General features: G+C 42.6%; 1 protein-coding gene across 2 annotated transcripts in view; it reads right to left on the minus strand.

The window, feature by feature from the left end:
* The window catches only part of POU2AF1 (POU class 2 homeobox associating factor 1), a 36620-nt gene that overhangs the window by 17116 nt on the left and 2719 nt on the right, over positions 1-16785 (minus strand). Inside the window, exon 1 of one of the 2 annotated variants that reach the window (XM_086338289.1) lies at positions 7700-7921. The exons of the other annotated variant lie outside the window; for it this stretch is intronic. Coding sequence (XP_086194415.1) covers positions 7700-7715 — 16 coding nt within the window. The 5' untranslated portion in view covers positions 7716-7921. Of the gene's footprint in view, positions 1-7699; positions 7922-16785 lie in introns of those variants that run through there. 2 annotated transcript variants of the gene reach the window in all.

A 16785-nucleotide genomic window follows, 5' to 3' on the forward strand; every position in this document is an offset into this window, starting at 1 on the left:
TACAACAAGTTCTACAGTGACTCACTTTTCTCTAGGAGTGAGGTCCTTACCCTGGACGTATTTAAACCAAGGACCTGTCGCCAGCTATCAGGGTTCTTGCTAAGAGTAGAGGACTGGTCCAGGGCAGAATTGTCAGGCTGTGATCTAAAACTCTGGAATAGAGTAAAGGTGCCTATAAAGTGAATTTTTTGCCGAGAAAGGGAAGAAAGTAGTGGGGGGTGGATCTGGGGGTGAAGGAGCAATCAGAGCTCCAAGATCCTCCTCAAACTGCTCCATGTTAATTTTTGTATCAGAGTTCTTCAGTGATTTTGGTTGGAATAAAGGAGTTGGTGACAAAAATGTTTTAGACACCAGCATACAGAGCCTTGGGTTTCCTTCCCAATGCTAGTATTTCATGTTCTAAGATGCCTCTTCTGTCCCCAGAATCTAAGCAAGAAGTCTAATCACCATTTATTCTGGAGGAGGCACATCGGAAGCCATCTACATGCTCCACGACACCTTCCCTGATTCCATTCTCCTCTCCCTCCTGCTGAAGATAACTTATTTCATTGGTTGATTCCTCTAGCTGGAAATAATCCCATTATTGGATGGACTCAGGCTTGCATGGGATGATCAATGGATGCTTGATTTTCCTTAAATCCCCTTCTTTCTAGAGTTGGTATTGCTTTCATCCAGCATTAAAACTTGCTTCTATCTTCAACTCTCTTGCCTCCTTTTCCTTCACTTCACTATCTTCCCAGCATTTCTCAGTCCTGGAAGTCATATCAATCCTTGTACTCCTCTTCCAATTAAATGTATGATTCTTGCTAGAGAATCAAAAAGGAATTCAGCTTTTCTTAAGCATGATCAGATCCTTTCTGGTCCCAACACCTGGTCTGAGTATGATTCTGGTATGTAATTCTTTGGCTACCTGCTCTTCCCAGAAAGTGATACTAATGAAACCATTACTAAGAAAAGGAGGCAGCACATTGCTGTTTCAGTTTTCGGTATCATTTGTGCTATTTCTTGCAGACTTCAAGCTAGATTATGACACCTCAATTCCAATCTTGTGAATTTAAAAAACAAACACAAGTTTGCCAGTCAGTACAAGCCTGCCACCATTCCCCCTTATGAGGCTGGTAGGAAATTGCAAGCCCAAGTTCCAAGTTTGGTCACAGAATGGCCAGCTTCACCATCAGCCTTGACTACTAACCCCATCATGAGTTACAAGATAGGAAATATGCATCCTGCTAATTCACACAAAAAAGGCAGAACTCAGACGTCATACAGACTGTAATCTAGGCTTAGCTGCATAAATTTTGTCCTCAGAGGTAACGTGAGAGAGAACAGGAAAATAATGAGAGTTAACTAACAGCTACTGAGTGTTAACTTAACGCCAGGCTCAGTAGTAAACACTTACCACAACCCTATGAAAAACTGCATTCCAATCGTGCGTATAAGGAAATGGCAGCAGAGCAAGGTAGAGGGACTCGCCAGCATCATACAACCAGCGAGGCAGAAATCCAGGATTCAAACTCATATCTGCCTGCCCCAGGGGCTAAGCTTTAAAACCATTAAGAGGAAAGAAAGAACAGAGCTGTCACTCTCTAAATCAAAATAATCCCCTAAACCTGGCTTTCCATGCCTTATTTATACACACACACACACACACACACACGTGAAGGGACACCCTGAGTTTTTCAAAGTCCAGATGGTTCAGAATGAAAGAAGCGCTGAGAAGACAAAAGCCTGGGCTCCTAGCACAAGCTTCCACACAGAGCTGCCCAGAAGACACATTGGCTCTGTTATTCTGGGGAGATTCTAGGTCCTTCCCTCCCCTTTGAATCTGCTATTGCAGTTAAAATATCTGCAAAGAGCCCAGTAAAGGAGTATAGCAGGAAAGCAAAGACTTCATTTCCTTCAAGCTGAAACACATGCACCAAAAATGAGTTTTCAAAGTGTGAACAGACATTTGCCAGCTGGTGTGCTCCACGTGCGTCATGGTCCTTTACCTAACGTGAAAGGCCTGTGCTTCTACCGAGAGCAGGCTCCTAAGCCCCATGAGTGAGACAAGAACCTTTGGTAGAGAGACAGGACAGGTGAGCAAGACAGCACTCAGGGTAAGTTACTAACTCACCTTTAAGCTTTATTTTCTCATCTATGAAGTAGAGCTTAAAACAGAACCCACCTCATGAAGTTTTCACGAGGATTAAACGAGATAATACATTCAAGTGTGGCAAAGACTGGTGGTTGCCACACCCAGCACCTGCCCTTTCCTTCCTTGCTATCTACCCCTATGTTTTGGAGGATTGACAACGTGCCCAGCTAAACAAGGACCCTATTCTCCCTCAAAGATAGGAGTGGCCATTAGATGTCAGCAGAAGTTGTGTGTTGGTGGGGAGAGGCCATGATAGAGAAGCATGATCTTTTTGCCTTTCCCTATTCTTCTTCTTCATGGTCTGAAACACAGATGTGATGGCTGGAGCTACAGTGCAACTAGAAAGCAAATTTGAGGACAAAGGCCACATGCCAAGGCCAGCAGACTAAAAAGACAGAAGTAGCCTGAGACTGTTGGCACTTACAGCTTCCATACAACCCTGCAGACTACTATGCACCACTTCCATGTGAGAGGAAGTATACCACTTTCCTATTTATTCAAATCCATGCATTTTCTGGTCTCTTCAATAACAGTCAAATGCAATCCAAACTGATCAAACAGGACATCTGACAGACAGCATGGCACCAGGTAAGCACTCAGCACCCCATAGCTGATGTTTACTCCGTGAAAGGATTGAACCTGCTATGCTCATAGCAATGCAATGTCCAAAAGTATATCAGAAGCCGTCAATTTCAGCCTCCAAGTCAGTAGTTTCTCAGCTTGACTGCACATTAGAATCACCTGAGATGCATTTGAAAATACGTATTTTTTCTTTTGAAAATAAGTATTTACTTTTAATAAGTACTCATGAAGACTCAGAAACTCGACTTGGAAAAGGATTTTAGTCAAGTTCAGTCTCCTTGCCTTCAGCCAAGAAAAGAGAAGTTCCATTTTATAGCTGGCCAACTTGCAGCCCAGAGTGTTTAGGTGGCATTCTCTAAGGCCCCACACCTAATTACCCAGAGACTGGAAAGTGGAATCCAAGTCTCCTTCCTGCAAGAAGAATTTTTGCCATAGCCTCATACAACTAGCGAGGGCCAGGGAGACCCGGCATGCTGCAGCCCATGGGGTCGCAAAGAGTCAGACATGACTGAACAACAGCAACAACATATAACCAAGACAAGAGGGTTTCAGAGGAGGTCTCTCCATCCCAGGCCCACTCTTATCAAGGAGTTTTTCTACAAAGATGAGAAAACCACAATGTTGTTAAGCATTTCATAAAGCTGAAAATTATGTTAATGATCCCACTTAGCAACATTAGTTGGCTAATGATCAATTAGCCAACTTTGGTTGTTTGGCTCAAAGTGAGAAATTGGTGGACAGCTTCATTTAGTGGGAAATAAGCTACTTTAGAAATAAACTAGAAGGTGAAAAACAACCTAATATCTTTACTTTGTAATGAGAATGTTTAAACACAAAAATTTATAGGACTTCTAAGTGAATTAAATGCCCAGGTATTTAGCTAATAAGTGTGGACAACCTTGATTCTTTTTTGTGTCTCACAACAGACCAGATATGCAGCTTTGAATCAGAAGGGAGCTTTCAAAACCTCTGACTCAAGAAATCTGGAGCTGTTAGAGGGGGACAAGGTTGGCCTTCTTATCTAGTTAATATAGGGAGAAGAAGTAAAGTGTCCACCTTGAAGACATCAGCTCTTCCACTGATTAATCTGTATGTTTAGCTGATGTGTGTCACTTACTTCACCTCTTCCTGTGCAGTGAATTCTTGACCATCTTTTGGATCCTAATTGTCTTTACCAACAAGAACCACCGAATCAATAGATAAACTTGGTAAGAAGCAAGGGTGTTTATTAGGCATATTACTAAATGTTGTAACAGAATAGAAATATTAGAAGCAGTCCACAGACCTAAATTACTCCTAGTCATAAGTTCACCTGAATTTACGCAGGGGAGTTCCAAATACTATATGTATATAACAAGTTTTTCTTCTCTTTAACTGTACTTTTAACTGCTCTCAAAAAGTTGGCTATTTAGAGGAACCTTGGAGTAAAGTATAGAATTCTATATTACGAAGAATTTTGAGATCTGAATTTATCTATTTGGTGAATGTCTGTTCAAGTTATCTGAAAGTAAGTATTCACGCCATAATAATTTCATAAGAAGTATACCCTGTTCTTAAGATGCCTCCTTGAGTGCTACAATGAAGGAACATCAAAGCCAAATCTATAGGACATCAAGTCAAGCAGCCAGTTCAAAGAAAAGCAGTCAAGCCATTCTTTTGTTATAATGCAGATCTTTCTCTAACACGAATAACAATTTTAAAAAGTCATTCAATTCATTCATTTTCTAACAAGTAGGGTTGAATCTACTATACACAGTTCCATCGCCTTTAAGAAGTCAACCAAGTCAAACTTTTCAGCATTGTGTAAATCATATCATCAGTTGACCGTTAGCTTTATCTCCCATGAGTGTTGTCATTGTACAAGCCCCCAGTAACTCAGAGAAATGAACACCTAAAGTCCTACCCAAATCATTTTAAACCCAAAGGTCAGAAAACCTTATTTTAAAGGGCCAGATAGTTATGTTTTTTGTAGGCTATGTGGTCTCTGGGGCACCTACTCGACTGTTTCATTGTATCAAGAACAGAAGCAACCCTAGACAATATGTAAATGAACAGACATGGCCATACCCCAATCAGTTTTTATTTACAAAAACAGGTTGTGGGACTGATTTGCCACTGAGGCCACAGTTGCAGACCTCTGTCTAATTTAGACCCTTGGAAAACTGTATGTAGGTCCTATCAATCAAAAATCTTTTGATATGCCTTTTAACTATTCTAATCAAAGTATGGAAAATGACTGGAAAAGATTTGGCATAACCCTAAATTACTCAAGACGGGAGGTGTCCCAGGAGGGATGGTGCTCTCATACCACTGTCATTAATACTCAGGAGACTTGATGACACTTTCCCTATTCTCTACTTTTGTTCTGACAAAAACCTTGTAAGGCAGGCATTAGAACCCCATTTTCCAGATTTGTAAGAATGTGAAAAGGTTAAATCATTAAGCTGCAGAGACAACTTTCAAACCCAGACCTGTCTCACCCCATCGTGCCTGCTGTTTCTACAGCACTGTTACTAGCTGGCCTTAAGAAGGGCTTCTTGCTGGGTACACGTCAGTTCTTCACATACACGTGGGACCTGCTGGACCCAGTGCAGAACATGAGGGGAGGGGGCGGCAAGTGGATCTGCAGGGAGCATGACTTCTTTGTTCAACTGACCAGTCAAGCAAATCGCAGATTCATGGCTGTGGCTTGAAGATTTCTGCCTCTGTGTGCCCACAGTTAGCAGCTGATCTGAACCAAAGCCCAACTTCACATTTAGGCTACAACCAGGGGTCACGGGCCAAGTAGGGAGGAGACAACATCTACAAAGTGAATGTTTTCTTAACCCTTTCCAGAACCCCATAATACAGTCATTTCAGCTCATGCCTCGAGGGTGTTTTCTGAAAAAAGAAAGTGCCTTTTCAGCACTCTTGGTGTCTGATTTCAAATTCTGACCTTCTATCAGGTGATTCTAAGTGGGCTGACAATGCTGCCCTGTTTTTACTAGTTTTCCCACAGGGTTTAGTCACCCAGGTACCCTCAGTGCCCTAGACGAGGGCCTCACTTGGGGTAAGGGGGTGGGTCCAGTGCCCAGGGCCTCTCCCAGTTTCCTTTAAAGTGCCAAAGAGCAATTAATAAGAATTTTGATTATGTACAGATGAACATGTAGAATCATTCACCACAGGTATTCCAAGGACGAACTTACAACGTGGTCTCCCTGGGGATGGAGTTTTGCTGCACCTGACTGACCTCCAGGGAGTGAGCAGGAAACACGCCTCTAGCATCCCCTTTAAAAAGAAACTGTTAATCTCTTAGGAGAAGTTAAAGAAGGAAAAATGCAGGGTGTAACCAAGAACGGGAAATATGGCAGCTCATGTACACAAGGAAGCAACCCATATCTCAGGCACTGAAGCAGAACCACAGCAGACAACATCATCTCAACGGCGTCTCAGCTTACTAAGGGTAGCTCTGTGGAACCGGTGGGTATCATTTTTACCCTCTTTTACATATGAGAAACCTGAGGGTTAAAAAGAAGAAAGTGACTTGCTCTGAGCAGGTAGGAACCAAGGCAGAAGTCCCTGCAGGGGCTCACATAAAACCCACAGACTGAGCTCTAAGGGTCAGGGTCAGGGCATATGGAGACTCAGGAGCTCCCAGGAGGGACATCATTGCCCACCTGCCACCATTAATGCATTTCCACAGGGCCATCTGCCTTTGCCCCCGAAGGGGAGCGTCTTGCTCCATCCTTCTTCTGGGAACAATAGCCACTATCCACACTAGAATATCCCTAGGTATCCTGGAAGGTTTCTATAATTCTTAAACCCAAATTAGAATTCACTTCTTTTCATTGAAGAAAAAAAAAAAAAAAACTGCATCTTGCCAACATCAAACAATGATGAGACTTCACAATCTCAGAAACTTTGAAATCGTTCCTTCACATTACACATTAACAAGCTCAACTCTTGGAGAATTTACACAAGAAATAAAGGAAACAATGAGCTGCTGATAAAGTGACTGTAAGCTATGTCTAAATGAAGGTATGTTTTCAGAACTTCAAGGGCTCCAATAGACTATCTTGTGTAAAAAAATAAAGCTCCCTAATTTATCTTTTTCTGTAAACCTAGGTTCTTTTGTATTAAGTTCGCTTGAGGTAGAGTGTACCTGAATTCATTAAAAGGCATGTTAAAGACCTAAGCATCTTTAAAAAGACAGAGCAAATTTTTGGTACCTCTTTCTTGAGAGCCCCAGGAAGGTTCAGCTCTCATGAGGCTATTGAGCTGACTTTGTTTTTCTGAGAAAGGAATGCTGCCGAAAAACTCTGTGTGACTTCAATTATTAATAACAGGAGTGTCTGTTCAGTCCCACATGTGGAAAATAAAGTTCACAGATGTTCCATCCAACTCCAGGGATAAACACTAGGGTTCCAGGTAAACCCACGCCCCCTTGTGCAGGAACCCAGGAGCCTTGCCACAGGAGGCGAAGAATGACGGGAGGGAAGATAGGAGAGCAGCTGAGGACAGGCTTGACAAGCCAAGTTTCCACATCCTCCCCATGCAGTCAGTGACACATTGTGACTTTGGCAGAAAGCTCAGTAACCCAGAGAGGAACGGGCCCACGGAACTGAACCACAGGCTGAAGAGTAGCTGTTTATAAAAGTAAAGCCACTCAGGTAAAGCGCTCCACTGCCTTCCCCTCCAAATTCTGTTCGGTGAATCATCAGCTGCCCTTTGTTCACCACAGTGATTCGTGTGGGAGAGAGGATGAGCTGTCCCACCTTGGAACACTCGTTCGTTCCCCTCCAACCTGGAAAATCAGCATCACTTCTGACAGGTCGGTTTCTCCACTGGGCTCCATCTCGCCCACCTCGTCCTTCTGCCGCCCTGGCTGGGGACGGGGACCCACTGCCTGTCACCCCAGCACCTCCCGGCTCAGGCTGCCTGCTGGAGCCCGGGCCCTCCCTCGCCGACACGGCTCCGGCAGCCACGGGCCAAACCACTTACGTTTCTGCCAGAGCATGGCCTGCGACAGGATGTTGCCTTTTCTCTTTGAAGCAGACAGTTTGGCTTCTTTAATGTGAGACCCGGGTGTGCTTGCCTCCAGTGGAGCCACCGCCTGCTCGGAGGCTGCTTCCTCAGCTTTTAAAGCCTGAGTTCCCGCTGCGGGGGCACCGCGTCATCACATCCTCCCACCCAGGCGCCGATGCACCTCTTCACCGGTGGGGCGCCCTCACCCGCCCGCACGCCCTCGCGGGCCCACCAGCGGCCACCCCGTCACGCTCGCTCGCGGCCCGCCGGCCGCATCTGCACGACGGCCCGGCCCGGGAGGCCGTGGGCACCGGGACGAGGCTTGCAGAGTGGGTCGGGGTGCGTGGGGCATGGGCAAGTGTGCGTGAGTGTGCACTCCGTGAGCAGGTGCGTCCAGCCATGTCCCCCTCCGCGCCCGCGAGGGGCCCTGAGACCCCCTGGAAAGCTCCGGGTTTTCTGTGGCGCCCATTCAGGCCTCTCCACCACACCCGGGTGTCAGCAGCACTCCGTCCGCCCTGGGCCCTGCTCGACGGGAAATGCGATTCCCGGGGGACACGGGTTCTCAACACAGGAGGAAACACCTGTAGACGCTTCAAGCCTCACTAAACAACCTCCTCATTCTTTTAATAATGCTTTTCTGTGTATTCCATTTTGAACCACGTTAGCCCCTTCCCTTGCCCACCCCACCAACCACCACCAAAGTGGCCAGGCCTAATCATGCTGAAATCGGGGGAACACCAGCCCTACTGGCCCATGCGAGCCCATGGAGAAAGAGGCCCTCTCACTCAAGGCAGAAGGAAGACTGGAGCCGGGCTCTTTGTCTGGAGCTGGTTACTCTAAGAGAGCTTGCTGAGGAGATGTGAAGGGAGTCTCCCTCCCAGCCTGCCCCACCTGTTAGCAAGAAGCCTCAGGACGGAAAAGCAGTGGGGTACACCCTCGGATAGTGATTGGTGTGCCAGGCCGCAGACGCCTTCCCAGTTCATTGTTTTCTGCCCTTAGGCTCCTGAGTCCACATGCTCAGGCCCTGATGACCCCATCTCTTTGGGTTCAAGACCCCCTGAGTAGAGCCCCCTAGGGCAGGTCTAGGGTCTTGTTGCTCTTCCTTCCACACTGGCTCAAAACCCACTCACTCAACCTAGATTGGATCATGCCATTCTCCAGCTTAAAAAGCCTTCTTCACCTGCTGCCTTCAACCACAAAGCGAGGGGCATAGAAGGCCCCTGGTGATCTAATCCTTATTGGCCTCCCCAGGCTCCTGGCTCACTGCACCCACCCCCACCACTGGCCCCCAGCGGTCTTCTAACCACCTCTGCCCCCACGCAGCTCCCTGTCTTTGACACTACCATCCTCTCTCCCTCAATTCCTCTTCTCCAGTTCTTCACCTGAACATCACCTCCTTTTTCAGGATCCAGCTCAAACAGTACTTTTTCTGGTGAAAAATGTTCTGACTCATCAAACCTCCTGGTACCGAAAATACGTGTCCCTCTTTTCTCGGGCCCTGGAGCACGTTCTCTGTCACAGGGCAGTAAGTTGTTGTGTGACTCCACGAGGTTTTTATCTTTGTCTTCCTGATGCCAACAAAGAACCTGGAGCACATCAATCTCTCAGTAAAATTTCAATCAAATGAAATTATGAATGTAATGAATTAGTCTCTAATGGATTATTAATTTGAGGGCAAGACTTGAGAAGAAATGTTATCCCCATAAGTTACTCACTCAAAAAACAGCAAAGTCTAGCTCCTGACTGAATTATGAACCCTCAACACAAAGCCTCTGGACTTTAGGACATGGAGGTCCACAGTCGTGGCCTGGCAGACAGCAGTGCCACGAGGCCTTGGGCTACCTGAGGAGTGTCCACAGAAACAGGGACATGACCATCAGGCCTGGCTCCATCAGAAGAGACATGGGTTCCCTTCAAGGCTCTGGAGCTCACTGACTGCTTCCCCTTGATCAAGTCAAGTAATCCTTCTTTATAAAATGAAGAAGCAGTTCTCTGGATGTCTCAGGAGAAATGTGACATCACTTGACCTCTCTCATATTGCTCTATAGTTTGGGCATCTGTCTCATTCTCTCCAAGTTCCATGAAGTTAAGAACATTTCTTTACTCATCTTTGTCTCTCCTCATAGGCCTAGCATAATGACTTCCATGAAGTAATAATAACTACTTATGCACCAAGCTCCATGTGAAGCCTTAGTTACATCATCTTGTTACCACAACTCTTTGAGAAAACTTCTACCCAAGTTGTTCAGAACAAACAAATGCTTAGGAAATTTAACTTGCCCAGTATCACAGGGCTACTGGGGCTTTCCAGGTGGTTCTAGTGGTAAAGAATCCTCCTGCCAATGCAGGAGAGACAAGAGATGTGGACTCGATCCCTGGGTGGGGAAGATCCCCTGCAGTAGGAAATGGCAGACTTCTCTAATATTCTTACCCGGGAAATCCCATGGACAGAGGCGCCTGGCAGGCTATAGTCCATGGGACCTCAAAGAGTGGGGCACGACTGAGCAACTGAGCACAAATAGGGCTATTAGGTAATAAGCTAAGTGTAAGATACAAGTTCTGTCTAGAACTGGAGCTTTAAATAGTTACACTTCATTTGTTAAGTTGAAATCAGTGAAAGCTGAATATGAATTATGCTTATTAGTGGAAATATATGATTACTAATATTAAAACCTGGAGCAGATCAATAGAAGTTTATACCCCTTGGGATAAATCCTTGTCCTCTGGCAAGAAGGGAGGGAGAAAACAAACACAGAGATGCTCTAAGAAATCAAATCTCATACATGGGTAGAAGGGAAAAATGTTAGTAGGCAAATCCACTGTCATGTTCAGCTTTAAATGTCTGTCTAGTCAAAGCTATGGTTTTTCCAGTGGTCATGTATGGATGTGAGAGTTGGACTATAAAGAAAGCTGAGCACCAAAGAATTGATACTTTTGAACTGTGGTGCTGGAGAAGACTCTTGAGAGTCCCTTGGACAACAAGGAGATCCAACCAGTCCATCCTAAAGGAAATCAGTCCTGAATATTCATTGGAAGGACTGATGCTGAGGCTGAAGCTCCAATACTTTGGTCACCTGATGCTAAGAGCTCACTCATTGGAAAAGACCCTGATGCTGGGAAAGATTGAAGGTGGGAGGAGAAGGGGACGACAGAGTATGAGATGATTGGATCGCCTCACTGACTTGATGGACATGAGTTTGAATAAGTACCAGGAGTTAGTGATGAACAGGGAAGCCTGGCATGTTGCAGTCCATCGGATCACAAAGATTCAGACACCACTGAGCGACTGAACTGAACTGATGGCTGACAGACTCAAAGCTCAGAAGCAGAATCCTGTTCAGTGCTTCCAGCAAAGAAATTAGATGTATCAAAGTTGATATCAATGACCATGTTAAGGCAGGTATTTGGAAATCAAGACTTGATCAAAATGGCAAATATTTTCTGGGAAGACATATTCTATAAGTCAGAGTTAAAGTCAAACTACATGGCATAGTTTGGAAAAGGGCAAAGTGTCCATGTTTATGTAATACTTCAAGAAGTGGAAGAAAAAAAAATCTGTTAATGCCATCCAGATGTCTCTAAATATATGGGCTCACATTTTTTAACAAACTGATATGCCAAAATTAAAGCTCCTAAAATAATTCAGTAAAGAACCTCTTAGCTTTGCAAAAATGATCCACCACAGACTGCATTTTTTCATTTAACAAGTATTTACTAAGTGCTCATTATGCACCATCATCTATACTAGATTATTTTTCCATTTTCATCTGGACTTTGATCATCCTCTTCATCCATGGCACTTTATCATCATTGGTCCATGAAAGTTCCCTCTCTTATTTATTAATTCATTGTGTTATATCCATCCATTCATCCATTCACTTTCCTATCACTTTCCTATCTTCCATGCCTATTCTTTTTTCTGACTTCCTTTACCTCCATCAGACACCCACCATTCCAATCAAAGCAACTGTTTTCATCTGGTCAACATCTATCCTTTTTTCTGTAGACATTTGTACCTGTTCTTACAAAATGTGTATTCTTTTGTGCATGTGGATTTTTAATTCGTGTAAGTGGTGTTATAATACAGAGCTCAACTGTTTCTTCCTTTTCAACTCAGAACTATGTTGTAAGATCCATCCACATTGCTATGTATACATTCCATCTGTCATTCCTAATGACTTGAAAGTATTCGGTGGAATGCAGCACTGCATCATACTTAACCAGATTGTCTCCAACCTCTCCTTCCACAAACAAAGCATCAATAAACATTCTGATATGCATCCTTTTACAAAGGCATGTGAACATTTCCTTGGAATTATATGCCCAGAGGTACGATTACTAGGTCAAAGGATATGCATATATTTAAGTTAACCAAATACAACCTGGAAACCCACCAGCAGTTTGTGAGGCTTTATTTCACCACCAAACTTGGTATCATCCAGCTTTTTAATTTTTGCCACACTAACAGATGTGGTGCTATTTCATCGTGGTTTTATTTTACATTAGTAATGCTGATAAATTTGGGCGTCTCTTCATATGTTTCTTAACCTCTTAGATTTCCTCTTCTCTAAAATGCCCTTCATTTCTTTGCCAGTTAATCTATTGGGGTTGCTGTGTTTTTCATGCTGATTGCCAGAAGTTCTTTATATATTTTATATGTACAATTCTAGGTATTATCAGTTTTACTCAATAGAAATTTTCTTCTCCTAACCTGCCATTTAACTTTATTCTCAACGTCCTTTCTTTAAATAGAAATACTTCAGTTATGGGCTTGACTTTGAATTCTATTTTATTTTATTGATCTCATTGTGTGTTCTTGTATTTACACTTTATAGTTTTCACTTTTATTACAGTACACCTTAAAAATTATAGAATAAGTTTATTAAGCCCCTCAAAAAAAATCCAGCTGGAATGTTGGTTGGTTTTCATTTAATTTATTGATATTGTCATAAGAATAATTTGGCCCTGATAAGCATGGGGTAGCTTTCTGTTAGTATCAACTGAGATCATATTCTACATTCTTTATTATTAGAGTTTTAAATTTTTATCCACAGAAATCTAGTGAATTCTTAGATAAGTAAAGTCTTGAAATTACAGTTTCTCTTGCCATTTTGAATAGTATCTTACTTTTTATTATAGTTTCTAGTTGGTTATTTTTAATATAGAAAAATTCTAATAATATTTGTGATATTTTATTTTTGGCAAACTTGCTGAACTCACTTAGCTTTAATAGTTTGTCTGTTGATTATTATGGTTATGCTAGGGCGATGATTATCTCTTCTGAAAATAATGACAGTTTTATCTTTTCCTTTCTAATCCTTACAGCTCTTGCTTCTTTCCTTTCCTTATAATGTTGGACAATCTGTGATAAATAGCAATGGTGATAGTTGTTATTCTTATCTTGTCCTTCTCTTGGATATATGTTGAACATAATTTCCTAAAATTAAAAAAAAAACATTATGAAAAATCTAAGATTAAAAAGGGTTTATTAACAGTGAAACCATACGAGTAAAGAAAAATGGGAAACTTCCCCAGGGGCCTAGTGGTTGAGACTCCACGCTTCCATTGCAGGGGACACAGGTTCAATCTCTGGTTGGGGCCAAAAAAATAAAAAGAATAAAAACTAAACTTGAACACTATAATGCAGTTTTTAAAAAATTAATACAAAGAGGAAAGTCTAAAACTTATTGAGAAGTTCATAGTAACAGCTGAGAAACAAGAATCATATTGATTAATATAATTCTCAACAGCAAAACTAGATGATGCAAATAGACAATGAAAAAATATTTTTAAAGTATGGAAGAAAATATCATGTAACTTATAACTTTAAATCCAACTAAACTGTTATTCATGTGTTGTAGCATAACAAAAGTATCCTCAAGCATACAAGGCCTCACATTAAAATTGCTCTTGGAGAAAGCAATCAGATAAAAGGGGCAACCCATGAGGATACTGCAAAAAATATGGGAGCAAAAGGTGGTCAAACACCTGGATAAAGTTTATTATAGAAATTTTCTTAAGGCTGGAATAAAAAAGAGAAAATACTTCTGTAAGACACAGAACAGACTAGAGCATGGAAAATCTGATGTCTGCAGGTTGAACAACCCCCAGACTATAAAGATTTTCTGTGGCCCAGAAATTTGGAGCCATTTGTAAAGTTATGTATCTACAGAAAGATTTCTTGCCCTCAGAGGTGTGGTAGAAGGGGAAGGAAGGACATGGGTGATTTTAAAGAGGAAGGGGAGGGTTCCTACATGTATATATACATTTTCCTTGGGACACAGTCCATAGAGTTCATGAGAATTTCAAGGTTAAGAACCACTGTTTATTTTATTTTTGTTTGGGTTTTTTTTTGGCTTTTTTAAATTTTATTATTATTTTTTTTTTTACTTTACAATATTGTATTGGTTTTGCCATACATCAACATGCATCTACCACGGGTGTACATGTGTTCCCCATCCTGAACCCTATGAGATAAAAATTTTTTTAATATTTGAGATAAATTAACAGTACAGCTGCAACAAGAATGAGATCCCCAAGTGATACGGGTAGTCCTTGTGTATAATATCAAGTTCCATTGCTGCGTATGTTCCATCTCCTGTGTTTTCTTTACACACTGAGTCAGCTAAATCCATTTCTCCTACAAATGAATATCATTACATTCTTCCACAGAATTTGCCTCTGGGCAAGACAGCAGGGCACTGTGGAGAGATTATTTAAGAGAATCTGGTTTGAAATATGGCTACACTGAGAGCAGTGTGTTCCTGGGTAACTGTTTAAACTCTCCAAACTTTAGTTTTCTCTTCTTCCACATCAAAAAATAATAACATTACTTGCAATGATTAAATGTAATAGCCTAGTATACAGCCTTTTATATATACTAATTTTCACTGTTTCACTTTGATCAAGAGACTGCATAATTGAATTCTCTTTCACATTTTTGTTCTCAAATTCAGTCACACTAGGGACCCCGATGAGTTTCACCAGTTTTTACTTTTCCAAGAGAAGAACAGGTCCTCCCAAAGAAGTAGTGGGATTCACACCACATCACGCCCAGTTCCCAGGACCATCCACAATATGGCCCACAGCTACTTGGCAGATCCTTATCAAAGAATGGCCTTAATGGTTGAGATTTCCAGCTTTATTGTGCTTTAAGTAACTAGATATTATGATTAGGATCAATGATAAAAGGAAATTACTTTCATTCTGATCAAACAAAAATTGCAGAGACCTATGTCCGAATGGCTTGGGTGGATGCCAGTGTTTAGAAGCTAGGGCTCTATTATGGGTAAGAGCCTGGCCTCCATGGCAAGCTGGAGGATGCCCAACTCTTTATGGCTATACTTGAATGCCTTCTGGCACTAGATGAATGGACTCTAGTCATACTGACAACCTCTCTTCAATCCAGGCAACTGGCAAGTGTTCATGCTCCCATTTTGCTGATGAGAAAACCAAGGGTCAGGTGGTTATAACTATGAACTATAGCCCAAGACTGTCATAAAAAACCCTGGAAGATAGTCATAAAAACTAATTAAGTTGGGACTAGCTAGCCATGAGCTTTGGAAAACAGCACTTGCAAAAGTCCTTGTTTGTGGAAAACACCACTTGCAAGAGAAAATTTCCCAGATTATTCTATCCACCGTGTGTTTCTTCCAACATTTGGCACTACACATTGAACAATAGGCTTAATTAATGTCACCTCCACGTCACCAGCAATACTTTCCCCCCACAGATTTGCACATTTGATGGCTACCTTCAAGAAATGTCTTCCTTGATACTTCTACAAATACTTATGTTATTTCAAAGTGAGGAAGACACAGACCTTATGCTCAAGCAATTGTCACTGGTATGAAAAACCTAATTTTTAATAATAGAAATTCCCATGAGAGTTCCTAGAGAGTAGCTCCCATCCAATTATACAGAATAATTATAGAGAGATATTTCTGGGCCCCAACCTCAGAAAGGCTGGCTCAATAGATCTGGAGGAGCCATGACTCAGTTGGTTGATCAGTTGGTTTACATGGAAAAAAAACTTTAGGTGACATTACTCTGGGATTTAGGAAGCATGTGAGCGATTTCACTTTTCACTTTCATGCACTGGAGAAGGAAATGGCAACCCACTCCAGTGTTCTTGCCTGGAGAATCCCAGGGATGGGGGAGCCTGGTGGGCTACTGTCTACGGGGTCACACAGAGTCAGACACCACTGAAGCGACTTAGCAGCAGCAGCAGCAGCAGCAGCAAAAAAGGCAATCAAAATGTAGTCCTCCCTTTTTTCTCAAGATTTTTTTTCTATCTATCGTCTTTCAACTCTTATTCATTGGAATGCCCCTAAAAAGCTAATTAAGAAGAAAAACAAAAAGCTCCAGGTTAAGCATAGCATGGAAGATCCCTTGTCTACTTAAGCACATAACTATCACTTCCCACACACAGGAGGGAGCTTGGCACCATGAACACTCTGAGCCCAGAGACAATCCCTTTCCTGTAGATCCCACCACAGGGAATAGTGATTGGGACCCTGTGACCTGCCTGGCACCCACTCTGCGTGCCCATGATGCAGACTGCTCAGTCTCACTGCTTCTGTGTGTGGTGTTAAAAGACCCAAGTGACCAGAGGCCCCCAAACAACATATCTCAGGGGTGCTGTCAAACCCCGTTTCCCTTGAGTTAAAGGCTCAGAGGAGTAAAGTGAAGGGAGTTTGCCCAATGATTGAGGTGATGCTTGTCATCCACCCTTCCTTCTGAAAATGCAACAAAGCACCTCCTCCTCTTCCTGTTTCTGAAACACCAAGCCCTCCAGTGACTCAGGATTTTCACTAAGTGTAGTTCATGACTTGTGCTCACACACTATCAAAATAGGAATTACAATAAAGCCAAAGTCCATTTCCTTGTGAATCAAGGTTTAGTTTACTACAAAAAGGAAAAGGCTCCAGCATGTCAAGACAAGTCTATTTGCATGTGTGCCATGCTCCTGGGCAACTTTCGGTCACAGGTGGAGCTGCAGGGTGAGCAGCTGTGCTGCTTTTTTTGAACTACCACTTCTCTAATTTGGAAGGAGAACAACT

Source organism: Bos grunniens, chromosome 15 (assembly GCF_055505025.1).
Source record: "Bos grunniens cultivar Pamir isolate PY7600 chromosome 15, Bosgru_T2T1.0, whole genome shotgun sequence".
NCBI classification, from domain to species: Eukaryota; Metazoa; Chordata; class Mammalia; order Artiodactyla; family Bovidae; genus Bos; species Bos grunniens.